The following is a 26,783-nucleotide window of genomic DNA, read 5'->3' as shown; positions in this document are numbered from 1 at the left end:
GTTCCGACAGCGTCGCGACGTCGTCGTCGTCGTTGGTGGAGCGGCGGCGTTTCGCGCAAGCCTCGACAGCGAGAACGTCGGTCCTCGTAGCGTGCAATTCAGGAGTTTACTGACCCCGCAAACGGGGGAACGGTAAGTAATTGGGGGAAAAGACGACAAGGAGTGGTCGAGAAGAAGAAGAGAAATCTGGTGCTCGTTGGATCGGGGACGCATGAAGGCGCAGGAGGAAGAGGTGCGCCATGTGCGCCGGGTCTCGACTTCCAGAACGCTTCGCGGAGGGAGCGAAAGTCCCGCTTTGTCCCCCACCAGCCTCGCCGCCGCCGCCGCCGCCGCCGCCGCCGCCTCTAAGCAGAGCCCGAACTCCGGCAGGGCATCGCTGCAGGAAACCTGCCATTTTCACTGGAAGGTCCTGACGCCCCGTCGCCTTCCTCCTTCCTGCCCCTCCTCAACTCCCCTCGCCACCTCTTCCAACCCCCGTAGCTTTCGCGTCTTTGCCGCTTTCAGGGTGGCGACGATTTTTCTCAAAGCGAGATTCGATTACTTTTTCATCAAATTTTCACCAATATTATTACCAATGGTCAAATTTAAACGCTGCCTAGGTTTGTTATCGGTGAGAAATTTTTTGTGTTTCGTTGAACGATTTTTTGTTTTTTTTCTCTTCGGCAATTTACAAAATTTCACCGCGTACGCTTGTTCGTTGTATTTTATTTTTTAGAACAGTATTTTTCGATTTCTACTTTTACAGATTTTTTTTTCTCTTTTGTATAATTGTTTGAATCGTTTCAGACACATTAATCCAATTAGTTGTCCAACATTATCATGGACATTGATAAATACTAATGCTTAATTAGGTAGCGGTAAGATTGACGCGAAATCTTATAGTCTGTAAAAAGTTTACAGCGAAATGTTTATTACAGCGCATAACGAAGAACAATTCTGAGAGATTGACGGGGGAGGGGAGGGAGAAATTTTTTTTTTTCTCCGCTAGAACAACGCACTTTCCCGAGCATTTCACGATTGACGAAATTCCCTGATTGGATTCTCAGTTTTTTCGATTTTCCATGCCCGTCGCCACCCTGCCACTCACGTTTCACGGGGACGATGTTGCGGTAAAGTTGCCAAAAAACAGTTTCTTTACTGTTATTTTTTTTCCATGCATTCAGTCTAATTATAACTTCGTCAACTTGTATGGGAATACTTAAATTATCCACGAGGCCATTTACTTGGAAATTAAATTAATTAGTATGATTGCATAATGTTCAGCGATTTCTATTAATTTTTATAACGCATCGCGCGATTTTCATTGATTTCAAACGTGCTTAGTTATGTACATTCGTTTTCAATAATTTCCGAACGTTCTGGGCGTTTCTCAGTGATTAATTCTAGATCAGATAGAACTACAAACAAGAAATTGCACAACAAATTACTGGATACCTCCTAGAACGATGAAAAAAAATATATAATTGTATGATAAAACATAAATCAATAGATTGTTAATGAATGCTTATCGCAAGTTTGCGGTGATTTCTAATAATTTTATTCTTGTCACGTCACTCCGGATTAATTCTTTGTTTTTTAAAAGAACATTCGACTGTCAGTAATTCAAGTTCCTTATCGATTTGCGACTGATGTTGAATTTATGACTACGTCGAGCGTGAATGGCTCCTTGATATACAAACAAAATTTTTAAATTTGTAAATTTGACAAAAATGCACGCGATAAAAAAGTAACGATCCCGCCGCATAAATTCAGAGATTAAAAACGATTAGGTATACGATTAATGTAGGTAAATGACCGGAAGCGTATCGACCTCTGCGCGACCAAATGATTGGGTACACATATGTAAATATAGATAAAATCGGACCATAAACTAAAGAACGATGACAAAAAATTAACATATACAAGAGTGTGAAAGGTTATCTTCTCGTCGAAGCGGCTGTATATCTCCATACATCCGAGGAGGTATATTTAGTTTCGAAAATGATAACCGTATCATTTTTCAGAAACAGTTACAATATTCAGGGTTCGTACGATTTTTCGAATCTGGAATTCCCCGAATTTTCCGCAGGTACTCCAACCGAAAAATATGATTTTTACAGTAACCTTTCGTGAAATACGCCGTTGATTAATCAAAATTTCTTTACACACTCGTACTAATAATACCTTCAATATTACCTAGTAACCAACTTACCGTCCAAACGATTTTGCGTAAGAAAAAAATGAACGAAGGTTTTGGTATTAAGTAGTAGGTATACATAGAATGTATGAAGCGGTGGCGACGACGTAAAATTTTATGTGCAATGTTTTCCTTTCATAAATAAGAAGGAGCTTATTTCTTCGACAGACTTAAAATTTCAGCATTATATATTCGAAGTTCCCTGAGTTTTCCCAGTTCCCCAGAATTTTCCTGCGCCTACGAACCCTGATATTACATTTTTATTTATAATTCATAGGTAGGTGCTGACATAACTTCAGGATCGTCAAGTACGCGTGAAATTGGATACGGAGAGAATTCGAGTTACACGGTATTCGGCAGTCAAGATAGAACGATCTCGTCAAAGACGAGACACACGCAGACATTACACGCAGTGTACAATCTTCAGACGGAAGTCGTTCGGTCGGAATTCAACGTGCCGCGCGCGATCAGAGTTAATGAGAATTAGCGATAAGCCTAATCGCTCCGTCGCCTCGAATGCACGGTGATTTACGACGAATCAAGAAGGTCGTCAGTTTCCTCCGAGTAAGCGATGCGGGGCCGTTTCAGAGCTGCCTTACCCCGGGGAACTCGATAGGCGTATCTTCGGCCTGCTCGAGCACGTGGAGAGAGGAGGGGCCATAGAGCGATAATCCAATAACCAATCAATCAGCTCCTCACCTCCCGCCGGACGGAGGAGAGCGGTTTATCACGGCGAAACGGTCCGTCAAAAAAGCCGGCAATAACCGCCGATCTTCACCCTTGTACGCATACGTCTTACAAGAGGTACAACATGGCATACCCTTACGGTTGCGGTGGGACGCTCAGCGTTCCACCTATGACATTTCCATCTTCTAGCCGTGTCGCAGTTTACTTACATCTTGGATTGAGAAATTATCAAATTTTTAGTTCAGATTCGCGATCAGCGAACCAAAAAACCCCCGAGTAACAAGAATTTCGAACAGAATCATCGAATTTTCATACAGTTTTTCGATTCTACATCCGCCACATTTAATCCGCCATCTTGGATTTAAAGATTATCAAATTCAGACTTCAGATTCGCGATCAGCGACCCAAAAAACCGACGAGTGACAAAATTCGGGCCAAAATATTGAGTTGAAAAATGTGTAATACTGAGAAGGATGACTCGAATCATTCGAACGCGGAGGTCGCTACGTTTATAGGTCAAAAAAAAATTTGAAATCTCTGAAACAACGCGAGTCGCGTCAATTCAACCCCCGTTATTCGTAAGTTGCGAAGCATCGATTTTCTATCGTATAACCCCCATTGATCTATCCTTGATCAGCACGATTACACAGGTGATGTTACTGGGCGACAGCGGCGTTGGAAAAACGTGTCTCCTGCTACGGTTTCGCGAGGGACATTTTCTCTGTGGAAACTTCTTGTCGACGGTCGGAATCGATTTCAGGGTGAGCGGAAAAATCCCAACCTCTGTGTCTAACATTCGATCTATCCTTAACCGGCTCTATAACGAGTCTACCAAAGTTGAAAACACTGCAAGCAGGTTACGTAGGGAGTTAAGATCCCCTTTCCGCATACGCGCTTCACTCTAAACATCATCTGAAAGTTTTTAAACAACCTTATACTCGCATAATCCGAAGGAGCGAGTAGATTCGCGAGGTTAAAAAGGAGGATTACACGAACCGCGAGCTTTTTATAACACAGAAGGGTCGACGTCGCGTTGAGTTCACAGTCCGTCTACCTTGGCTAGGTCTTGCGATGCCCGAAGCACCGTGAAAGAAGTTTCAGCGTATCATGCACGCTGCGATGGATCGCCGGCGTCTCTAAAAAGGTGAACTGTGTCGCGACGACGTGTACAAATTGCAGGCACACACGTGTAACTTGCCTGGTTCGGTGTATGCTTAAACACCTTAAGTCACGCCAGGATGACTAGCGCGGTGTGCACGGTGTGACATTACACTGGTGCATTATAGGTATGTAGGTAAGACGACTACGGAGCCGAACAACATCCGAATGCCATGCGGATGACGCGACTCGAGACACCGAACGTACGAACGTAATCTCCTGAACTTACCTACACTGTTAAAAATTATTGCTAATCTACTACACGTTTACACTTGCAAATTAAATTCGGTGCAGCGACGTTAATTGCGATAGTAACGTAATTCTCTAAAATTTATGCGACGAAAATGATGTTGAATTTTACTTAAATTTGTAGGAAAAACGAAAGAAGAGATCATTTAAATTTACTAAATTTTTTTTATTTTTAAATTGGATAAACGGTAAATGTATGGTGAATTCCCTGTTACTTCCAATACAGTGTAAAATTTTTAACAGTCTACACGCAGGTTTTGGAGTCTGTTACGTGCCTTATTATATCGAAAGAATGCATCGCTCGCTCGCTCGCTCTACATTTTTCTATATATTGATCATCCCGCCGTTATATATGACGTAGGTACATACCTATATCGTTATATTATTGTACCTACGTATGTGGCGAAAAGTCGAGACAAGAATACATAACTGATACTCGCGTTGCATTAATTGAAATGCAAAAATAATTTTTCTATTCAACGCAATTGACTGTGAACTGTGTATATAATGAGCATATAAATCGTAACAATAAATCATTTATTACTGATTTACGCTGAATAGATAATAGACAAATTACGATATAGCGATGATTTAAAAAACTAGTTATTATCGATTTTCTTTTTATTCTTGTAGAACAAAGTTGTCACGGTGGACGGAATGCGAGTGAAACTTCAGATATGGGACACCGCTGGACAGGAAAGATTTCGGAGTGTAACACACGCCTATTACAGAGACGCGCACGGTATGATAATCACGCATTTGCAGTACGATAATATTGTGGTATAAATTTCTACAACAGGCACACGACAACAACGTTAGTAAATTTAATGCGAAACTCGCACCGCCGTGGAATTATTCTACAATCGGAGATTGTGCAATTCTCTTCGGGATGCACTTTGCACATAGCATTATGTATTTAATCCTGCAATCGCTCGGCGCGGAGAAAATGTTATTCCAATGAGATGCTTTAAATTAGCGACTAACGAACCGGCTGGCTAGGCGCTGATGCTCTCGGATTTGCAGCTGAACTCGTTCGCGTTGTTCCTCAGAGCTTTCTCCTCCTTTCTCTCCCTCTCTTTTCTTATCCCCCTTGTTTTTGTCGCGACAAGTACAAGCACAGGTGCGCGTGTGTAAAACACCGCGTCTATACGGATAATTATCCCATGGAATCTAATTACAACGACGTGTCGTGGAGGGGGGATGTGTTAAAATCGTTGGCTAATTGACGTTTCGCGATGTATAATAACGGCGTTAATTATCACTTTCAACGAGGGTACGTTGCATGTATGTCGTATCGTTAGAGAATTCGGTATTAACCCCGCATCGTTGACACCGCGTCGTAGCAATTAAGCGTTCGTGAATTTAATTAATCCTCCGCGGAATGAATATACATATTCGGGTTGTATGATACCCGTTATAATCGCGGAGCTGCATAATTTGGCCTTACATACGATAATAAACGACGAAACTTCGATCGTTGTAAAAATGTATACATATATAAGCTCAGAACGTCGTGTAGAAAATCAAATCGTTCGCAAATTTGGTGACTAAAACTCACCGATAATTCTCCTTTCAGCATTGCTCCTTCTCTACGACGTCACCAACAAAACGAGCTTCGATAACATCAGGGCCTGGCTAGGCGAGATCCGGGAATACGCCCACGATGACGTCGTCATCATGCTGCTGGGTAGGATGAAGTTCTTTTCCGGTAAAATAAGACTCCAAGACCTGTAGCAGGAATTCGATCGAAAGTTATTATTTTTTCTAATGGACGCGTGATAATACGCGTATTATGCTACGATGTACATTTACATACAGATGACCTCGATTATAGTAACCCTGGAATAATTAACGATGAGAAATTGGATCGATCGTCGTTTTCTCACCACTATTCGTGCATTATTTTTTTAGTTTTTGAATTTTTGTACTCATGTTTTTCTTATTTTCATCTTATCCTTGGAAGTTGAATTCCTGGAGTAGAGGTAAAAAACTAGAATTGCCGATTGATAGAAGAACGGGAATATCGACAGTCCAATTATAGAAAATTGAAAATATCGAAAGTCGAAATACAGAAAGACGGAATGCGGAAAGGTCAAAACATAGAACGGCAAAATCGATGATCTATAATATACGATTCTATATTATCGAGAGAAGTTCTGCCGATTCTAGAGTTTGTCATTCCTTACTATTCTTTCACTTCTCCAATACTTCGACTTCCAACATTTCAAAATTCTATACACCGAGTTTCCGCCTCTTTAATAATTCGGTATTGCGGTCCTTCGATTTTTTCATCTTTCTCTATTTTTACCCCCACTCAATTCCTGCAGGTAACAAATCGGACTGCGGAGCTGAGCGAGCGGTGAGGCGTGAAGATGGCGAAAGGTTATCCCGGGAATATCGAGTACCCTTTATGGAGACCTCGGCGAAGACGGGGTTGAACGTTGAGTTGGCTTTTACCGCGGTCGCAAGGTGAATTATTAATATAAATATAGATACAAACTGCGGGGAAATATTGTTACGTAAATCGATGAAACGGTGCAACGCGATTTTTGATTTAGATACCAAAATTCAGCCAATGTAGGTATATAGGCGCTGATTCGAGTATACGTGATATATTTAATAAATAAAGTTCCGAATCATTCGGTTTTCTAGAACTGCACGTTCATGACCCAGTCGGTGTGTAATCGTGGAAAATAAAGGAGATTAAAATTAGTGACGTTTCGTCTTAACGAAACATTGTACGAAGATTTTAAGATATATCGGTACGTTTTGTTTTATTATACGATTTGCCGAATTTCAAACAATTCAATAATCACGAATTAACGGTTTTTCCTCACCCGGAATACGAATCGTTACGACAACGTCGCTAACTATCAAAATATGGTGAAAACGAACTGCTCTCAGATATATTTACTTTCGTGGGAAAAGCTAATTTGTGCTTTCTCGTACCGTCACACCGCCGTGAAATTTCCTGAATGTTTCAGGGAGCTGAAAGCCAAGAAGAGCGGAAACCCCGACGAAACTCGTTTCAACGTTCAGGACTACGTCAGGCAGCAATCTCAGCGTAATACGTGTCTCGGTAGTAATTGTCTTACCACGTGAGCGCGGTAAACGTACAAACTTATAAACCCGCAGCCTCATCGATTCACCGCAATTTTAGTATGTAAACTTAAAACGAACGGCAGCTGCTTTCTTTGGAAATGTCCCCCCTCCCCCTCCTTAACCAATCGCAATATCGTCGCGTGTAGGCGAATTAATCGCCAAAATCAACCTGCAATGCTGATAACTATTATATCACAGTTTGCAAAATCTTCTCTATAATTATTTGTACTGTGCAGTCTGTTCGATTCCTCGTATCGTTTCAATCATTTTATATATATACACACATAAAGTCGAAATACGAATTCGAAAATTCAACCAACGACGAATAATTTTAGTTATTGATTACATTATACTTTTGGGTAAATGCTTGTTCTACATAGAGGATATCTGTTGTTTCACGTCTTTGGTGATGTGACGAGTTTTAAGGTGTATGGATTGACGAATAAATATTGGGCACACACTTTAATTTGTAGATATGTAATTATCGCAGAGCGGTCCGAGCCAAGGTGATTATTTTTCCGATTCTGAACTATTTAGAATATCGACGATTGTATAGAAATAATTATACCGTCACGTATTTAGGTTCAGATTCCTGCATTTCAGCCAATATTTTCTCTCCACTTCCACTCACGAATACTACGTACAATTATTATAGACATATTATATGCATAAATATTTAAACAGCGATACGAGAATATATTTGGATTGTAATATTTATATCGAGAATTGTATAGATACGATGATTTTTTTGTTTTTTTTTCTCTTCAATAATCCATCTTTTCGAATATTATTATACGTAATTACGTTCACAAATTTTTACAACGACGGAATACGAACCGAATAGCCTTAGCACAGATAATAACGTCTCACTGCGCACCGAACATTGAGATTCCCACGTTATTTATACCATTAAAACGAATAATTCTTACGCAAGCATTATAAATCCACTTAGTCGTCACAAAGGAGTTTCCCCGCAGGAGGGATTCGGTTCACGAATTTGCCAAGTTTGTTAATTTTATAATATACATATACGTATGTGTAAATATGTACACATACAATGCACATTTATGACGACTCGGGCGAGTGAAGCATATATATATATATATATATATTATAAACGGTTTACGTAACTGTATAGCCATAAGTATGAACATTTATTTCTTAGGCGCGATATTACCGAATTAAGTAGATGCATAGCTACTGTATGTACATGTGCATAATAAATGAAAGGAAATGCAGAACGTAGAATATTGTAGATTTCGAAATGTGTACATGAAACATGTTACTATAATGCAGCATGTAAATATATATATATAGGTATATACAAAAATATAATACGAATTATGTGATGTGAAAATTTCTGTGCGTATTCTTGTAAAGACAAAATTGGATCAATGAATAAATATATATAGTATTATGTATGATACTAAGTTAAATATTATTGGAAAATTTACGGTGTCTGGACATGAAACGAAGATGTATATGAAATAAATGATGTTACATGAAACGTATTTTACCCTTTTCAATCCTGAGGCTGTTAAAGTTCTGGAATTTATCGTCGAATCCGGCTCAACTCAGCTTCAAACAAACGAAGTGTTTGTTATAACAATCGACGATCGGTATGAAGATATTCGACGCCACCTGGCGCCGCCACCGGTAAAAACATCGCACGCGCCATCTCGCGGTTAGTTTTGGTAGCTAAAACGTGTGCCGATGGAAACAAGCGATGGTAGGCAATCCGTATTTACCATAACGGAAGCCGAGGATAATGCGACACACATATGCCTGCTCAGCGAATTAATATTGCGTTGGTTGAGGATGAACACATTGGAAGGATGAGACAACTCTCAGCTCGGGTGTATTTTTATATCCACATTAAAGTAATCGTATAATCAATGCCTAGCTTTGTAATGGCCAAGTACAGTCTGTTACCGACATTCTCTTACCGTTGATTATTAGGTGCGAAATACGTTTAACATCAGTGGTATTAGGAGACATGTTAAACCAATCCCCGGCTGCCTACAAAACGGCGTATACGACGAGCCCGCATCTTTACGTCTCAAACTAATTATTTTAGTCAAGAATTAGACGCCAATTCATCGAATATCAAAATGTAACAAAAGATTTACATTCTTTGGCAAGAATTTGAACTTTAACTCGGACACATGTTGACAATGCAGAAGTAAACAGGTTTAATTATTGCACAGACGAACGGTCACGAGTTGCAAAAAATCGAGGAAATATCAAAAGAACTCCTGATCGTGTTATGTTTCGTTTTATGCGTCCTAGGGTCTCAAAACTCGTCACCAAGATATGCAACGTCATTTAGCGACTATAAAATGAGGGTTGAAACTGTCGAACAGCGCGGAACTACAAATTATAAGACTGAAAATATATCGATAAGGTCGGGCTGCGTTCGTCCTTGTTGACGACGCGAGGATATTGTTTTCGAAAAAATAGAAATGCGAATAATCAAAACAGACGTACTGATCCTTACCCAAGGGTTGAACTCTTGTAAAATGAAGTTCCCGCCGAAGGCTTTGGCAGAAAAGGGAATGAACACGGGTCGCGATCATCGGTGCGTCCTGCGGCGTCTCTGGGAGGTGGAAAATCGAGACCTGCCGATTCACCCTCGGTGCGCATGTCAACACGTGAAGAGTTGGCGAGTGAATAACGGGGAAGGAGAAAGAGAGAGGCTGTCCGATTCCGTGGTCCGACTGCCGGCGGTGCGAATGGCTTGATTGAGACTAGTGGCAAAGGCTGGACGGAGGAACGGCCGGAACGGGAACGTTCGATTGTTCGAATGTCGACTCCTAAACAAAACGGTCGGGTCGTAACCTAGAGCGCGTTACAATGTGTCTTTTTATCTGAAAATCATATTGGATACGAAGATCGCTGGTGAGAATTAACGATCGAAAACGATGGACGATGCGGCCTCAACACCGAACGTCGAAAACGTCTGCAGGCTCTGTTTGTCCGCTGACGAACCTAGGTCGTCGATTTTCGAGGGGGATGATTCGTCGGTGCCGCTATCTTTCAAGATACAAGCCTGCCTAGCTATTGAGGTTTGTTTACACTCACCGATTCCAACTAGCCCCATATTCATTCGCGTCCCTCTCGCGCTCGCATTATTTCCCATCCGTTTATCCCGCCCGATTTTCCTCCCTTGATCAACGACGCCGTTTCTTCAGCCGGAGTCAAGCCCAGACGTATTTCGAGGTTATGTCCAATCCAGTTAAACAATGCGACGCCCCTTCAGCCACTCGATACTTGGAAGTCCGAGCAAGCATCTCCCTATCACCCTGCTTCGGTAGGTTACACAGGTTTTTCAAGCACAGGGGGTGATCCTTGCGCCAGTCAGGGATCCAGAGTGCCAAGGGGTACCAACTTCAGTCTGTTGCAAAAAGAAGAGACTGCTGAGAGAATATTTTACCTTTATTTCCTTATCCACGATATGCGTGATGCTTTTCAAAGCGAGACACACTCGACAGGCTTCTGTCGCTGCGACATCCGTACAGTGAATATAGCTAGCTACTACATGTTTGAAAGAGAAATGTAACACAGAATGAACATGCCGGTGATGTGACGTCGTGTTCAAGCACCAACTCGATCAAACCAAGTCCTTTCGCAATCTAAGAACGCTTAGAAACTCTTTCTTCCTAATTGCATCCCAAACTGTTGTGCAAACATGTCTGAACTTTTCAAATTGCTCAATTGTTAGTATAGGCTTTATACGTACTTTGTTGATAAACGTGTGGAGAATAATTAAGGGTTCTCATTCTTCTAAACCCTGTTTCACTTGATCTAAAAGACAAGTGTATAAGTTCTCGTAGAGCTGAGCCAGTCGATAACATAATCGGGGCTGTTGAATTTTCCTCCATTATGACTGGCAAATACTGGCTATCTCACTGAAAAGTCTAGAAATTCTAGACTTTGTGGAAAATGATTGAATCACTCAGTCACTGGTCAGTCTAATGCCACGTCAAAGACTCCATTTCGTTCAAGTTAGACTTGACCTATGAACCAATTAGTTTTTACCGGTAGCCATAATGTAAAAGCATATAAAATTGAAAAATAGTTATATATTTTCATTTGAGTATTGCTAGATTCAATCAATATTGGAAACATAATCATGAGGCGCAATTTTCTTTTTTAACGTGGTGTTATATACTCCGCCCTTCAACTGTACTACCTTTCTCGCCTTGAATGCGTAACAGCTTGACGAACTCTGGATTTCAAAGAGAAGAATGAACACAGTCAACGAAAGTCTTACGTTGATTTATACATTTGATTGCTGGAAAGGAGTTGAAAAATATGTACATGTCAAGGGGGAAATTTGTTACAGGTCTCATCGTCCGACAAATTGTCAACTCTGATATGTCGGTTGTGCATCAAAAACGTGAATCAATGGCACAGTTACAGAGAATCGTGTCTCAAGGCCCAAGACAAATTGCATCAGTGGCAAATGCAGCAGATAGGGGTCCAGACGGTAGGAGCTTTTTCTCTGCGCATTACGCTACGAATACGGTCCAACGTGGTAAATAAAAATCATCTTCGATCAATGATAAATGTATTATTTTGTCTATTTGGACAGGGTGTAACCATAAAGCAGGAGCCAATTGATTTGGAATTTGATACTGATCATAATGTCTCCATAACAGAACTGCACGGAACACCTGAACACCAAGAAATCCAAGTGAGTATCCTAAAGTTCGATGAAATGAACTTTAACTGTCTTACACCGTACGAAACTCACATGTCAAACAAATTTGCTGAACGTATTTGTAATGAAACGATATGTAGCACGTTCAATCACCAACAGACAATTTCTCTTGAATATAGTAGTTAAAATTAGTGATTACTCAACCGTTCTTGTCGTTAGTTTTCATAAATTATTTTATTATGTTTAACAAGAATGACGGCGTAATGGCGCTAAAAATAACGAATGAGCAAACAATTCGACTGGGGAAAGATGCGGAGAAATCATTGAAAAGTGAAACCTTATGGAGGCGAAGAACCCGAAGTTTTGCTCTGTCAACTTCTCCATCAGGCCTGCTTCAGGAATCTGAAAAGTACCAAACAAATTCAAAACCATATTGTACGGTGGAGGTGAAGGAAGAACCACTAGCCGAGGACGAATACGATTCTACCTTGGAAATCGAATCTGTAACAGGCGGTGACATTTTGCCTAACCCCGTAGCGATGAATTGTACAGAAAAAGACAGAGTGATGGAGGCTGATTCGACACAGAGATCCACTTCTGTAACCTTCAGAACAAAGAGGAAAGCAAAGAGAGGACCACACACCCATTTGAGAAACAAACAGAGGTTCACAAAGAAATGCGTCTATTGCCAAATAAACCTGCACTCCAAATATTCATACACCAAACACATGGAAAGATTTCATTCTGCTGTCTCTGATTCTGAACAAAGGGACAACAAAATGGGGTTGAAAAATGTTCTAAAGCAGAAACAAATCTTTAAAAAATCTCCATCTGCGTCGTTTCAAGATCAGATTAGACTTAATAGGAATAATCCTCAAGATGAAACAGTTGATAGTATTCCAGAAGAGAGCAGCGCCACGGTGGGGATAAACAGTTACCGCAGGGACGTAGACGAAGAGATGATCGAAGATGTAGAGGACGAGATAGACAACATGGATAAAAATTCAGATACACCGCTCTCTCAAGTACAACAGAATATAATTGGTCAGTTAAAAACCTACTCTTGTTACTCCTGTAAACAGGTTTTCCCCGACCGACGCACAACACTGAATCACTTGAGGCAGCATCTGCCGGACCTTCGTCCATTCACCTGCGTAGCTTGTCTCACGCAATTTCCGGATCGTTCGATCTACAAAGATCATTGCTACACCTCGTTTGAATGTGCAATGAAAATTGCAATAGTCGAGCCCAAGTCCGGTTTAGAAAAACATTTCACCTGCAATATGTGCTCCAAGTCTGTGGAGAATAGAAAGGAATTGTTACACCACTTGACCTCTCAACATTCTGACGAACAACAGGCAAACGCTACACCGACTTCTTCCAATAAAATGCCTGCAAAGATAAGCAACAGAGACGGTTCGTCCCCATCTACCGGCTGGTCCTGGGCAGGTCTAGGCTTGCCTGCTCCCTATCAAAATGGAGACCCTGTATATAATAACCCCTGCAATTACTGCGGTATGATTTACAAACACAAGCGAAATTTATTGGAGCATCGTGAACTGTGTGCTCGCCTTCCGGTCAATGCTAGAACTTCTTACGCGTGTGTGCACTGCGGTATGACTTTCCTTGTGTTCAAAAAGTTTTCAAGCCACCTTGCAACGTTGCACAATACAACTGACATTATATGTGCAAAGTGCCGAAAATCTTTTGATTCAGCTACCGATTTCCTGACTCATCACGAAAATCATATAAGAATGGACGATCCACAAGGCAGCGGAGACAACAGAAGATCTTCGACCAGCTTTGAAAGTCCATTAAAAGATTGGAACGATTTCGAAGCTGAAGTACATGCAAACGAATCCAGAATCAGTCGGCAAAAGTACAGCTGCGCGCTATGCGGTCAAGAATTTCCTACTAGAACGGAGCTTGGGGAGCACCGAAATCTCCATTTAAAAGTGAAGATATATTCTTGCGTTATTTGCCGTAGCATGTTCAGTAGCGCTGGGGCGCTGGAAGTTCACATGAAGGATCATGGAATAGAAGATCCCGCAGAACAAAGCGCGCACACTTCCTACATAGAGTACGAAGGAACCGAAGACACGAAGGACTTTAACTTGACGGAGGGTTCGCGAGGCTCGGAAGCTGACGACGAAGAAACAACATGCAAGATTTGCCAAAAGAGGTTCTCAAGTTTAGCCAATCTGAGGAGGCACACAGCGAATGTACATAGAAATAGCAAAAGGCGACGAAAATGCGTAGAATGCAACAAGGTATTTACCAAGAAAAATTCTTACGAATATCATGTGAGGATGGAACACAAAGGGTTTTCTTCGCCCATAAAATGCTCCGTTTGTCCTCAAACATTTATTAGCAGGACTAATTTGAATTTACACTACGAGACGGTCCATGCCCATGTAGCAAAAGCGCCGTACGAATGCGACATATGCGGTAGACAGTTCAAAGAAGATCTATCTTGTAAAATTCATCGGGGATGGCACGCGCGTAGATCACGTCGACTGACCGAAGACTTAGCTGCCGTCAACCGCAATAGTACTTTGATGTCGTCGCGATCCCTCGAGAATTTTGATAATCCGATAGAATTGACACAGAGGCCAGCAAGAGCGCGTAAATCGTTTCCAAATTCACCGCCGGCGAAGCCCGCTCCTCAATTGCAGTGTCAGGTCTGCGACAACAAGTTCAGTGACGTAACAGAACTGAGAAAACACCTTTGGGACGTTCACTGTGCCCGTAATAAGAGCGAGAAAGATTACACAACTAGCGACCTACAGTGCGAACTGTGCACTCACATCTTGCCAGATAGACCCAGTCTGGAGAGGCACTTGGAATGGCATATGGAAAACCCAATATTGAGTGACACGAAAAATGGATTGCAGAGAAAAAGGTACTTCTCGCCCACGGACCTGAGGACTCATCCGTGCGATGTCTGTGGCAATTTTTACACGTCGCGAAAGAGCTTGCTGAGACATAAAAAACTTCACAAAGTCAGCACTGCCGCTACTGTCAAGTTTCAATCGCTTGCCAAGAAACCATCGATTACCCAATTTCCTTGCAACGTCTGTCACAAGACATTTGGCAGTTCGATGAAACTCCGCAAGCACAAACTCCGTCACTTTGTAAACCCAGCCGAACGCAAGAAACGCTCTGTTCTCGAGAAGTCCGACTTTAAGTGCGAGCTGTGCTTGAAGTATTATATCTCCGAGGTCGGACTGCGTTTTCATGTGGAAAAGACTTGTCCGTTTAGGGAGCAAGAAACATACAGTCCTCGCCTAAAACGTCGAAGAATAGCGTCGACCGAAGAAAATGCCCCTTCGGCTGAGGTCGATCCGCCAAAACATCTGTCCGTAAAGTCAAACGTCGGTCTTCCCGTCGCCTGGAGAACGAAGAAGATGGTGAACTGCAGCATTTGCCACAAGTCCTTCCTTGGGAAAAGCCTTTTTTACAAGCACAGGCAGATCGCTCATCCGAAGGAGATAACAAGCCGGGCAGAAGTGCTCTCCGTAAAGAAACAAAGCCTCGCGGCTACCGCTGCGACGGACGTTACGAAAAATTTTCGGTGCAATATATGCGGCAAGACGTTCCCGGCCGCCCTCAATCTTAAGCTCCACAGGTCCGCTGTTCACAAACATGCTTCACTGAAGAATACCTGCGCTATCTGCAATCTGAAATTCAACTCGGGCGTCGGGTTGAAAAATCACATGCAAAAACACTCTACCGATACCTTCAGCTGCAACATTTGTACCCGAATATTCCGTTCCCGGCCAGCTGTATTCATTCACCTTAACCGACAGCATCCCGAAGAGTATGATCTTATGCAGGATAACAAGTCCAAACTGTTCACCGAAATACAGGGAATCCCTGAACAACCTCTTGAACCGGACGTAACAGTTCCGTTCAAGTGTGGCTTGTGTAACAAGACATTTGAAACGAAGAAAGGTCTTAAAGTTCACAGCGTGAAACTTCATTCCGTGCGTCATGAATAATTTCAACATTGACATAACGTATCATTACCTTATTTTGCAGTAGTATAAATTTTGAAACAACACTCTGGGTTTGTGTCTGCTTCGCCTTGTTCCCAAAACGCGATATCGGCCTCCCACAAGTCTCTTGTGTCAATCCGTGCTCATCACCGACGTCTGCTTTTTCCCCCTTCATTGTTCTACAGACAACGCAAATCGCAACTCAATTTACTGTCGAGTCGTGAAGTTTCTTTACAGTTTCATATAACGTAGAGATGTTCGTCATTTGAAAATTGTCATCACTGCCTGTCTATTGGCAGTTGTTATACCGCACAAATGAGCGTTCATTTACGGTATATAATGTATACAACATATAATGTATACAATATTCATCTTATTATTCAGCCTCGTTTGTTGTTATATTAAACTTTTGTACAGCTGTAACACAATGTTAACTCGTACGAACGATAGCAATCTACTGACTGCCGATGTGATATGTTTTTCATTCTCGTCTGTGTCGTCAAGAAAAATGTAATTCACAAGGGGCGTTTTGCGGCGTATACTTTATTACATGCATACGATAATCGATTATAATTTTACCGGCAAATAAAGTGGAAATATTCTATCAGCGTAATTTAACTTGATCGGCTATAACGAAATTAAATCCTGGAGAGTCGTAAGTAATTGGGAATGGATGCAAGCGTGCACGAAAAACAAAATAGTACCGAAATACTTACTCGACGATACTTCAACTTCGCACACTGTATTGTATTATTTTACAAGGAAATATTTATGACAGAACGTTGGAACGAGACTAGTATTCAATTTTTTGTTGTTATTGTCAGTAATCATAATTGTCGATGTATTTACCGCGGTACGATACAAGTGTCATACTTAATATACATATGAGTTGCAAGCATTCTTTGATGTACGAAAATATTCGCCACGACTTGACCATTGAATGTAGCATCAAAATGAAGCGTATCATATCATATGGTCACTGATCGGTCTTAATCATTTCATAGCGATTTCGGCAATTATTCATGTGCTTGCGGCATATAATTATATTTGGCTAATGTTAACAAACAAAAAATTGTATATACATAGCATAATAACGGCAAAACTGAATCCCGTCAGGCATTGCCAATCGTATACCTATGTATGTAGACCCTATAAATGCGATAACCGATAAATATTTATTTTCGGTTCGGGAGTAATAAGTCTTGAATAAATTTCACTTAATTGATCAAACGAAATTATTATAAACACTATTTCGTTTATTTTGTACTTGTGTTTTTTTTCTCGGTTGTTTTTATCGTTAATTCAGGTTTTCCTTTTTAATGATTTATCATACATAATATAAGCCTGGAGAGTGGAACGAATATTGATTGACGATCTTTACGTTAACGTTATAGTATAATTGTTATACGTAAGAGATATAGTTTCCAAAAGCGAAAAAAAAAATTTAATCCAACATGCATTTTTATCACCCGAACTATACCTATACTAATACTGTACAAAAATAAAAACAAAAGTAAAAACTGATGTTCGATGTACGTAACGTCGGGTTTACATGTTATGCATATACGTATACATATGTTATGCAGCAGCTAGCGAATACGTGCGAATTATTTTGCATCACTGTGTGAAGCCGACAGTCCGAAACAGTTTACATAATGTTGTATCGTTGAAGAGAAAAAAAATTTTTAAATTCTACAATGTTCTCAGTTACCCGCCATCAAGAACACGAGGTGACATTTGACTATATATAGGTAAAACTGAGTTATATGGTAGCTTAAGATAACAAAATGTGTTTTCGGGACAGCTACATCAATAATATTAGTTACCGAGGACGCATTTTTATTCCTACGTGAATGGAGCGTGTATAATAAATAAAAATATGTAATGTCTTAGTTAAAAAAAAAAAAAAAAAAACATGAAAGAACAAAAAAAAAAAAATAAATGAAATTAATATAATTTTCATTACCTCTCTATTGTGCTTTCTTTAACTCACCACCGTCACAATTCCCTAATTCTTCTAATTCAATTCTAACGCGAGATCCTTCGAATTTCCTAAGCAAAAGCGAGCGTTTCAGGAAGCTGCATTAGAACTTCGAGGGAAGTATACATACAGATCATCTACGTCATTGTAATGGAAGAAGGGTAAAAGTGTAACTTCATTTAAATTCAAGCATTGATATTAAAAATTCTTACAATCACTTTAAGCACCGAAATTTAGTAGATTCAGTTTATTCCGTTAACGAGTATCCTGTTCGATATTTTGGAAAAGGCAGAGTAATCTTAAAGGCCATTTTGCAGACCACCTGTTGGCTTAATGGTTATCGATTATTTGTTTCCATCGTAACCATACTTCCAAACAAATGCCTAACTCTGTACAATTGGATTATCACAACGAAGTATTTATTATCATTGAAAACCAATAAGATTGTGGTATTATAATTGGTAAACTTACACGCTCCCGATAATATATTGAGATGTATTCCCAAGACTCGTCGATCCGTGATATCCTTGACAATTATTTGAGAGCGGAACGGGAATTGGAGATGAAGATCAAAGAGAGGTAAAATATTTATTACAATACATAATATGGATGATATTTTTGGCACTGCAATTTTCGCCGCTTCTATACTTTTTCTTATGTCATACGAAGAGAAGACGTCGTTATAAATCTCGTAATGTTTCGGATAATCTTTGCGAATCGTTCAGCACAGATAAACGTTTCAAGAGGACGCTCGGTGATAACGGAGACACGTGTAATTTGGAAATTAATAATTCTGCTACGATATTTGGCCGTATTGATTCTGCCGAATCGAGAGTTCGAAATCAAGAGTTCATAAAAGTGGGTACAGCAACTAAGTCTACGGTATTTACTATGTTTTTATAAGCAATGAACGGTTAATGTTGAATTTTAAGAGCACGTGTTTGAATTTACAGGATCTAGAAGAAGCCAAGGCACGACTCAGAACGATTGCCTCGTTTACTCCGACAGATCAGGAACTACGTGTCCTCGTCGGAGCTTATCGTGGCCTACTTGGAAACGTAGCGCAAACTCAGTCGTAGACTAGCCTAAGCGACCGTGTAATGCACATGCCTTGTGGAAAAAGAAAAAAAAAAAAAGAAATTGCACAACCGTACGCAACCGTGAAACAACCCACCGAATTTTAATATCTGTGCGAAAATACAGCCAAACTGTAAAACCATCCTCCTGTCTATAATTATATGTATTTTGACGTCTCTATAGATTAAATCAGAATACCCGATCTTTCGGACAAAATTGTTATTATCTTATAATTTAATTATCTTGGATAAAAGAAAAAAATTTAATTGCATTCGTTGTCATTTAATCTGTCGAAGCAATTAGTGATCTTCTTTTGAGATGTACTTACTGCGACGTACTGAATTGTTCGCAACAGATTAAACTTTCACTCTGCACTTCCAGCTGAATCCGAGTGTTTTTAATTTTTTCTCTTCTTACAATAAAATCGTCGGAAATTTCTGATCCACGTTCATATCCGGCGGCCGGAAATACTTGGTATAAGTGTATTACACCAGCTGCAGTGAATATACGTTAGCCTAATAACTCGAGCCGAACGAACAAACTTTCAAATCTAAGTTTGTGATCGTTAGGATCGATGAATTAGATTCACGTAACAGAATATATTACTCCGTCGTACGGACATCTAGAAGTATAATAGGTAGATGATTTAGTTTTCAAATTTAATCGCACGTCGGCCTGAAGTATGATTGGTAATCGAAATTCTGCGCCTCCGTCATGCAATATGATGCCTGTAACGTATCGCCGGTTGCAGAGTTCAAGGCGTCGCGGCTGATTTGTAACGGCAAGCACGGTTTGGTAAATTGTTTGTGTGGGGAAAAAGTATTCGACGATACGAAAAAAGGGTACGAAATCAGTAACAATCTATAATCAATAGTGTATCGTTCACGATTCATTATAAAATTCGAAATAATTAGGTTGTACAAACTTTCTGACTTATATCGCGTCATATTACTGAACATGCGTAATGCGGCACCGCTGATAAAATTAACGTGATAGTTTTGCAAAATCCGAATTTATTAACTATCGTTCAGAAAAAAGAAAGAACTTTTAATACTGGAATATTTAAACCCTGTATATTACGTGTTCCGTATTGATGCAATCATGCAATATGCGCGCAACGATTCGAACTCTGTAAAATTACCACGTGTTGACTAGTAGTTCACGAGTTATCAGTTTGAAAAAAGCATCAAGGGTAGTAAAAAATAATCAACAACAACAAAAAAAAAAAACAACAAATTTCGTTCAATAATCAATTCCCTTTCGTTCGAAATTAATCAATTCGCGTCCTCGCTTACGAAAGTAGAAACATTGCGTCACACCGCAGTGCATATTCTTAGGTTTGTTGAAATTGCTTGTTACAATCAGTGAGACTCCATTTATTTATACAACCATTAATTAATTCAATTTACCTTGTATATGTTGATTCGTTTCCAGGCTGACCTCCCAAGATCAGAGGCCTGGCTATCACCTCAAGGAGGAGCGAACTGCTTCAAGTGTTGCTAAGACACCGTCTCATACTGACTTCGGCAGCTAACTAAAGCTCTTCCACCTGTCCAAATGATATACGTATACGGTTTCCACGGTTAGGCCACGCTATCGCGGCAATAATTACCCACGTTTACATGTCGTTCCGTCGACGCTCTCGATTGATAGGAATTTATATCAGTATACGATTGAGGAATACCACGTAAAAAGAAAAAACGACGATGAATATCACCGAGACCGTTGAAAAACTTGACATTTTCGTTCTTAATTTTGAAGAATACCGTTCGCGTATTTCGATTCAGTTATAATATTCTCCGCAAATTGTGTTAATATATACTTAACATGCTGCATATAAAATTTTTAAAACTTTTTAAGGTCGGCTATTCTGATTATAATCAGAAGATATGTTTATTACACGATGTGTTTCTACCGTTTACAATTCGAACCGTATTAACAGACAGATTTCTAATTCAAATCAAGATCGTAGAGTCGTAATGAATATGTAATAAATTATTGTAAGATGTACACGCGATCAAGTTTAAACGAATGATATCTATCTTCGAAGTAATAAATTTTTCAATTCTGTTTCTAAATTATATATTCCATAACGGGGAATAAGCACCGCGCCTCAGCTGGGTAAATATTTTACACATGCAATAACATATCTCATTAGCCAACCAGAAGACGTTCCGGTAGCCGAAAAACACTTGAATCAACAGGTTGCTCAAAATCTATTGTAAAAATAATTCCATAAGTTATCATACATTTGAGAATTCGATGTATAACCGACACATCACACGTGTACGAATACACACACATACACACAAACACACACACACACACACGCGCGCGCACATGTATATACATGTATATATTCGTCGTTCGAAACGCTGTTCATATACGGTGAAATTAATATTTAGTTCAATACATTGTATGCAAATAAAAATGGAGGGTTAACTTCGAAAGGCAATTGCGCAATTGTGAAATTAGCAGAGAGAAGTAGAAAAAAAGTAATAATAAAAATGCAATAATGATATTCTAGGTTCCTTTGAGACTGATAATAATGCACTATCGCAGCTTCGTGGCATTCATTCCCTATCTTCTTTGTGGTTTCATGAACGTAAACCGGTATGTTCTTTTTTTTCTTTCTTCCAACTACACCAAAGTAGCGTATGCATTGGCGCATTCTACGGTTTATTGCAAGTATCCTTATCATATTCGTATTGTCACTGAGTAAACGTAAACCGTCCGAGTTTCGAGTTTGTATCTTCAAGTGTTCCCTCCGATAGATCATTTTTCACATTGTTGCTTAAAAAACTATCTAATTCAAATCGTCGGTACAAAAGTTCACATCTCTTTCTATTTATACAATTTCGATGATATGTTATGGTCTAATTGTTCGTAGATTGCGATCCATTGATGACGATGCTTTTGTGGAATTAAAACATTTCAAAGTTAGAAAAAAGTTTTGACTCTCTAAAATTATCGAGTGCTTTTTATAACTATGATATTCCGCAGAACTTCATGCATAGAACTTAATAATCGTAAACTGTAATGAAGCGAACGGGTGCAAACATACATGACACAGTTCGTGAAACCGTAGACCTCTAAATTTTTTATCCTTCACTAAAAATTTATTAGATGTTATACTCATTTTTCACATCGTAAACACTCAGTAACTATACGTATCCGTAATAATTACAATAGTCTACGTTCTAAGATAATCCGTACTGCAAGTTTAGGATACAAATTACGGTCATAAATCAGTATCTATAACTCTATTTTGTTAATATATTGTACTAAATTGTTCGTTTTTTATTATATATATTGATGTAGCACAATATAATAAATAATTTAAACTCATTGATTCAAGCTGGTTTGAAAAAGATCACGAATCTAATTGAATTACGTACTCACTGTCATGTTGCAATTGTGAAATATTTTTTCAATAGCGCGAGGATTATTATAAATGGTATAACAAATAATTAAAGACTGATATTGTGAATTATAAGATCAAAACTTAAAACGACCTCCAAATAAGTCGTTTAAAGCTCAATTCTAAACCCAAAGCAACAGTCTGATTTGCTTGTATCTAAAAAGTCCGTATAAGCTCTAGAACATTGGCTTCTATTAGAAATTTTGTCATATAATAAGTAGTCATCCGTATTTTATTTTATTCTAATACTTTCAGCCATTCGTAAACGTAATATCTCGAAGCAATTGAGTACCATGATCAAAGGATAAAATGATTTACTAGTTTACATATAGTATACTTTGGAACCGTAAGTCTGGTAAGACTTGTTTTATCAATTATCAACGACAAATGAAGTAAGCTCTTGTCTTGTTTTGTAAAGTAGCGGCAATGACAACAAAATCGTTTTCCTCGTTTCAGTTCATACAAATAAAATAATGCAATAAATAATTAATTTAAGGAACGTATTTTTTTCTAGGTGATCCACAGCAAGTGGTTAAAAACGACGGGAGAAAAAAAAAAGTTTAAAAATAATTTCAAAACTTGTCTACTTTCGTTCCACGTACGAAAAACCGCGGTGATACCTACGATGAGCTATCATTATCCTTTTATAAATTTCGAAATAATGCCGGAAATTCTTTCAGGATTGTTAAGGTGCACATGATGAGTTCCCTCAACTTCGTGATACTCAAATTTCTTAGCGCCCAGCTTTATGACATCTAGAATTTTGGTATAATTTTCCGGCTCTTCGAACGTCATTCCAGGAATTGCACGGATGTTTAGATACGCGCACTTAATATTTGCGGCGTAGGCTAATGCCAAGTCCATGGATATCATACCCAGTAGTGCAACCTATGAATGAAAAGTATTGATTATAGATTAAAGACAAGACAAGGAGCTGAAATAAATTTCAGGAAAAGAAAATACTTGCCTTGAGCCTGGCATCACGCGAGAAGTAGTACTTTCCCCTTTCCATTGCTGGTTGCATACCTCTCTTCATCAATATTTCAGCACTTTCTCTCGTGACCGAGTTTTCGTATGCATCGAAGACTATGTCAATCATTTCTTCGCGTTTGTAACAAGGCATACTGTCCAGCGTCAGATTTTCGTACTTAAGATATCTATCGATGTTACTGCCAGTCATCGACGCAATCTTTGTTATATTTCTTACACAAGGGCTGGCTATGTCTAGACTTATGACGAATTCCACCTCATCTGGATATGTTGCGGCGTAAAGGAATGATATAGCACCACCGAGAGAATGTCCCAATAGTTTTATCTATGTGTGGAAAATTATCAGTGGTGTCAGAGTACTAATAAAAAATATATAAACGAAAACGACGTCGAAAGATTTTTGGAGATTAAGTAGATCAGATTGGTTTTAGTATTGGTTCAAGTTACAAACTGAAACAGAATTAAATTGTTAGAATTTGATGCTTGTATTTTTGAGTGCACTGAAACAACCGAATTGTCACCAGTTTCAAGTAATAGCCTTTCGTAGGGTGTCTGAAAAATATTTACAAAGGAGGATACTAGATGGGCTGTATTAGAAATATGACCCTCATAGAAAATGATGAAGTGTGCGGAGAACTGGCTTAGAGTAACTACTGAATTGAGGTACAAGATTGCAATACCTTTTCAAAAACTAAGTTTGATTCCGCAGTAGATAAATCAATTGTAAATAATTGCGTTTATCGAATAAAAACGCAAAACAATGACGGGTTTTGGATACTAATTTCAAGCAGCTATTCGTGTATTTACATGAGGTGATCTGAACCCAACGCTATCACATGGTATCAAACACAGATCTTGATTAATTTCGATTTTGCGGTAACAAGATTGCCACAGAAAGGAGTCAAACGAGTACGACGAAGTAATTTGACGGGTAAATGTTACTGAGAAAAATTATAGTACATTTCGGGATGCAAATAAAATGTCAAAATATTTTCAGAACATTCAGGATTTCTAGAAACCCTGAGTTCTAAATTAACTTGATGGCCATTTTCATGAATTCAAAATTATTTCACACAATACGGTTCAAGTAAGTATTAAAAATCATGCCGAGGACTAATAAAAAGAAAATAAAAATAAAATATGAGCAGCTAACCTTGGTCCACTTGAAATATTTAATGATTCTACGAAGCAATGTGACACCATCCCAATAAACGTAATATGAGTAGCCCTTTGGATAATGGGAAGACAAACCATGCCCAGGCATATCCAAACAGAGCACAGAAACATCATTGGGCATGAGAAGAGGCATCAACGTATCAAAACTTCCTGCATTGTCTTGACGCCCATGCAACGCCAATATCGGCTGGATCTCTTTAGGGCCCCACCATTTACCTGCAGGTAATTCACAGATTAAATCATCGAAAGAAGAGGAGAGATGTCAAATCAGGCAACAAGACTCTTCAGCAATACGTACATTATTCACCTACTTATTTTGGAAAAATTAATTTTAAGCACAGTGAAACAAATTTGATTAGAATATGGCCACCAAATTTTGGCAAATCACAACAGAGATATTATGCGTGCAGGTAACGAATAGATGATAGGGTTAATCAGTAAATGATTGACTGCAATACGAAAGATCCAAATCTAGGCCGATAGCGAACCACCGGCTATTACTTGAAACTGCATTTCATCGGTATCCTTTGCAGATAAGCTGTGCTCTTGTATGGGGCATGGCGAACTTTTCTGTAACTCTTCAAATGTCACTAGTTGACTTTTGAATAAAAGAATTGAAATATAAAAAAATTGGAAGGTGTGATTTTTTGTTGATTTCCGAAGCTGGCTAACCTTGTCCCACTTGTAATGCTTAACGATTCTACGAAGGGTGACAACCCCTTCCCAAAATACATAGTAGAACTGTCCATTGTGATGATGAGAAGAATGTCCATGCCCCGGAAGATCTATGCAGAGAATCGCTGCTTGCGGTAACAACAACGGGACTAGGGTGTCAAAAGAACCGGCATTATCCTGCCAGCCGTGTATTGCAACTATCGGCTGCACATCCTTAGGGCCCCAAAGTTTTCCTAAACGTATCATTAGCCGTTTGATAATTTCAGTATTTTCCTGGCACTGCAAATGATGCCAGACTCGTTTTATGATGATTCACGAACAAAGTTCCGTTATAGGAAAATAACAACTAGTCAGAAAACAATGTTGGCTGGGCTATCTCATCTTTATTCATGACTGGTCGATGTATAAAAGCTATTTTTACCACCGGAAAGCTTAGAGAATAGCTATTAACAAGGTGGCGTCTGTTCTGTGCTAACGACTACCAAGATAATGAATATATTTTGAGTGAAAAGAAAGGAAAGATCCAACAAGCTGCTGTTTTTACATAAGATATTTTACGACGTGTTTAAAACAATGTATATGATCATATTTTCTTACCACTAACGTAACCCCAAGGCACCGGGATCTGAATATCCTTTGGATCTGAAAAGGAAAATTTCGGCTAATTGGAATATTTTCGTTATTGCAATATCCGTTAATGGTAGTTATTGCCAATAGGAAATACAGGTGCAAAACATCTGGTTATTTAACAATGAAAATAAATACCAATCAAAAAGTGATGCAATTTCAGAGCGCAAATAGAAGTCGCAAATGCGATGGATGTGTAGATACGGTAAACGGGTGGAATCTAATTATGAATAAAAAATCTCAATATTACTGCACTTTTAACATATTTTACCTTCTTCTACCCTGTGTCCATTTATTTTCGAATTTTCAGCACTCATGGTGACTTCCTAACCTCGATCGAGTCACTAATGCGTGGGCAATTCACAGCTCAGGAAATTTAATTCTGTGGTTGAATGACGTCCGAATGTTCGAGGTTGAAGAATAAAACACGTTGATGTATTGCTAATTTTTCTTTCGCGAACATGTACTGCTTAATCAGAAAATTCCGCTAGTCATGCAACGAATTGGAATAATTAGATTCCAGTAAGTCAAATGTCAGTGTCTGTATTAAAAAAATTTGCTTATAATTTATTTAGGATTTTATCGATGAAAGGGACTTACCTAGCGAACAGACAGACAGCTTTACTTACGCCACGATAAGTACGAGATTATTGTTTTCTCCTTCTATCCTTGTGTATATCAATTATTAAAAACCGTGCCAGCACGGTCTCGAGGTAAAATTCACGATCCTGACAGAACAGCGATATTTAAGATACTGACTGCTGATAAGCAGATGTTAACTTATCAAATTCTCGGAATTAATG

The 26,783-nt window shown here is 39.2% G+C and overlaps 4 protein-coding genes and 2 long non-coding RNA genes across 13 annotated transcripts in view; 4 read left to right on the top strand and 2 right to left on the bottom strand.

Annotated features, from left to right (window-relative positions):
- The window catches only part of LOC124304438 (uncharacterized), a 28,407-nt gene extending 28,338 nt beyond the window's left edge, over positions 1–69 (top strand). The window contains exon 3 of the long non-coding RNA XR_006908188.1: positions 11–69. This is a non-coding gene — a long non-coding RNA (uncharacterized LOC124304438). The remainder of the gene's footprint in view (positions 1–10) is intronic.
- LOC124304434 (ras-related protein Rab-37-like) overlaps positions 1–8,862 on the top strand; it is a 55,270-nt gene extending 46,408 nt beyond the window's left edge. The window contains exons 1-6 of one of the 2 annotated variants that reach the window (XM_046762682.1): positions 129–406; positions 3,514–3,624; positions 4,904–5,012; positions 5,847–5,957; positions 6,598–6,739; positions 7,255–8,862. In XM_046762682.1, the coding sequence (XP_046618638.1) occupies positions 212–406; positions 3,514–3,624; positions 4,904–5,012; positions 5,847–5,957; positions 6,598–6,739; positions 7,255–7,372 (786 nt within the window). In that variant the 5' untranslated portion in view covers positions 129–211 and the 3' untranslated portion in view covers positions 7,373–8,862. Of the gene's footprint in view, positions 1–128; positions 407–3,513; positions 3,625–4,903; positions 5,013–5,846; positions 5,958–6,597; positions 6,740–7,254 lie in introns of those variants that run through there. The other variant, XM_046762681.1, reaches the window with a different exon arrangement.
- The window catches only part of LOC124304437 (uncharacterized), an 82,098-nt gene extending 71,963 nt beyond the window's left edge, over positions 1–10,135 (bottom strand). Inside the window, exons 1-2 of the long non-coding RNA XR_006908187.1 lie at positions 9,870–10,135; positions 5,829–5,998 (exon numbers count right to left, since the gene is read on the bottom strand). This is a non-coding gene — a long non-coding RNA (uncharacterized LOC124304437). The remainder of the gene's footprint in view (positions 1–5,828; positions 5,999–9,869) is intronic.
- A 14-nt stretch (positions 10,136–10,149) lies between these two features.
- LOC124304433 (zinc finger protein 62 homolog) lies at positions 10,150–16,373 on the top strand. 2 transcript variants are annotated; one of them, XM_046762679.1, is made up of 4 exons: positions 10,150–10,437; positions 11,718–11,861; positions 11,967–12,068; positions 12,287–16,373. In XM_046762679.1, the coding sequence occupies exons 1-4, from the start codon at positions 10,294–10,296 to the stop codon at positions 16,034–16,036; spliced, it is 4,140 nt and encodes a 1,379-aa protein (XP_046618635.1). In that variant the 5' UTR covers positions 10,150–10,293; the 3' UTR covers positions 16,037–16,373. The 2 variants fall into 2 exon arrangements, with proteins under 2 accessions (XP_046618635.1, XP_046618636.1); XM_046762680.1 differs by having other exon boundaries at positions 10,301–10,437; positions 12,034–12,068.
- A 2,091-nt stretch (positions 16,374–18,464) lies between these two features.
- Positions 18,465–19,231, top strand: LOC124304374 (uncharacterized). Of its 3 annotated transcripts, none has more exons than XM_046762481.1 (3): positions 18,465–18,593; positions 18,740–18,872; positions 18,947–19,231. In XM_046762481.1, the coding sequence occupies exons 1-3, from the start codon at positions 18,508–18,510 to the stop codon at positions 19,091–19,093; spliced, it is 366 nt and encodes a 121-aa protein (XP_046618437.1). In that variant the 5' UTR covers positions 18,465–18,507; the 3' UTR covers positions 19,094–19,231. The 3 variants fall into 3 exon arrangements, with proteins under 3 accessions (XP_046618437.1, XP_046618436.1, XP_046618435.1); XM_046762480.1 differs by having other exon boundaries at positions 18,468–18,593; positions 18,689–18,872; positions 18,968–19,231; XM_046762479.1 differs by having other exon boundaries at positions 18,468–18,593; positions 18,689–18,872.
- A 1,771-nt stretch (positions 19,232–21,002) lies between these two features.
- On the bottom strand, positions 21,003–26,753 carry LOC124306312 (probable serine hydrolase). 4 transcript variants are annotated; one of them, XM_046766865.1, is made up of 6 exons: positions 26,581–26,753; positions 26,252–26,467; positions 25,951–25,995; positions 24,656–24,894; positions 23,480–23,827; positions 21,003–23,400 (listed from the first exon to the last, which is right to left on the bottom strand). In XM_046766865.1, exons 2-6 carry the CDS (start codon positions 26,295–26,297, stop codon positions 23,149–23,151), a joined length of 930 nt encoding a protein of 309 aa, XP_046622821.1. In that variant the 5' UTR covers positions 26,298–26,467; positions 26,581–26,753; the 3' UTR covers positions 21,003–23,148. The 4 variants fall into 4 exon arrangements, with proteins under 4 accessions (XP_046622821.1, XP_046622822.1, XP_046622823.1 ...); XM_046766866.1 differs by having other exon boundaries at positions 26,252–26,446; XM_046766867.1 differs by lacking the exon at positions 24,656–24,894 and adding an exon at positions 25,351–25,586 and having other exon boundaries at positions 26,581–26,752.
- Positions 26,754–26,783: the final 30 nt, after the last annotated feature.

Source organism: Neodiprion virginianus, chromosome 5 (genome assembly GCF_021901495.1).
Source record: "Neodiprion virginianus isolate iyNeoVirg1 chromosome 5, iyNeoVirg1.1, whole genome shotgun sequence".
Taxonomy (NCBI): Eukaryota; Metazoa; Arthropoda; class Insecta; order Hymenoptera; family Diprionidae; genus Neodiprion; species Neodiprion virginianus.
Note: the sequence above shows the minus strand (reverse complement) of the source record. Positions and strands in the feature narration are given on the sequence as shown.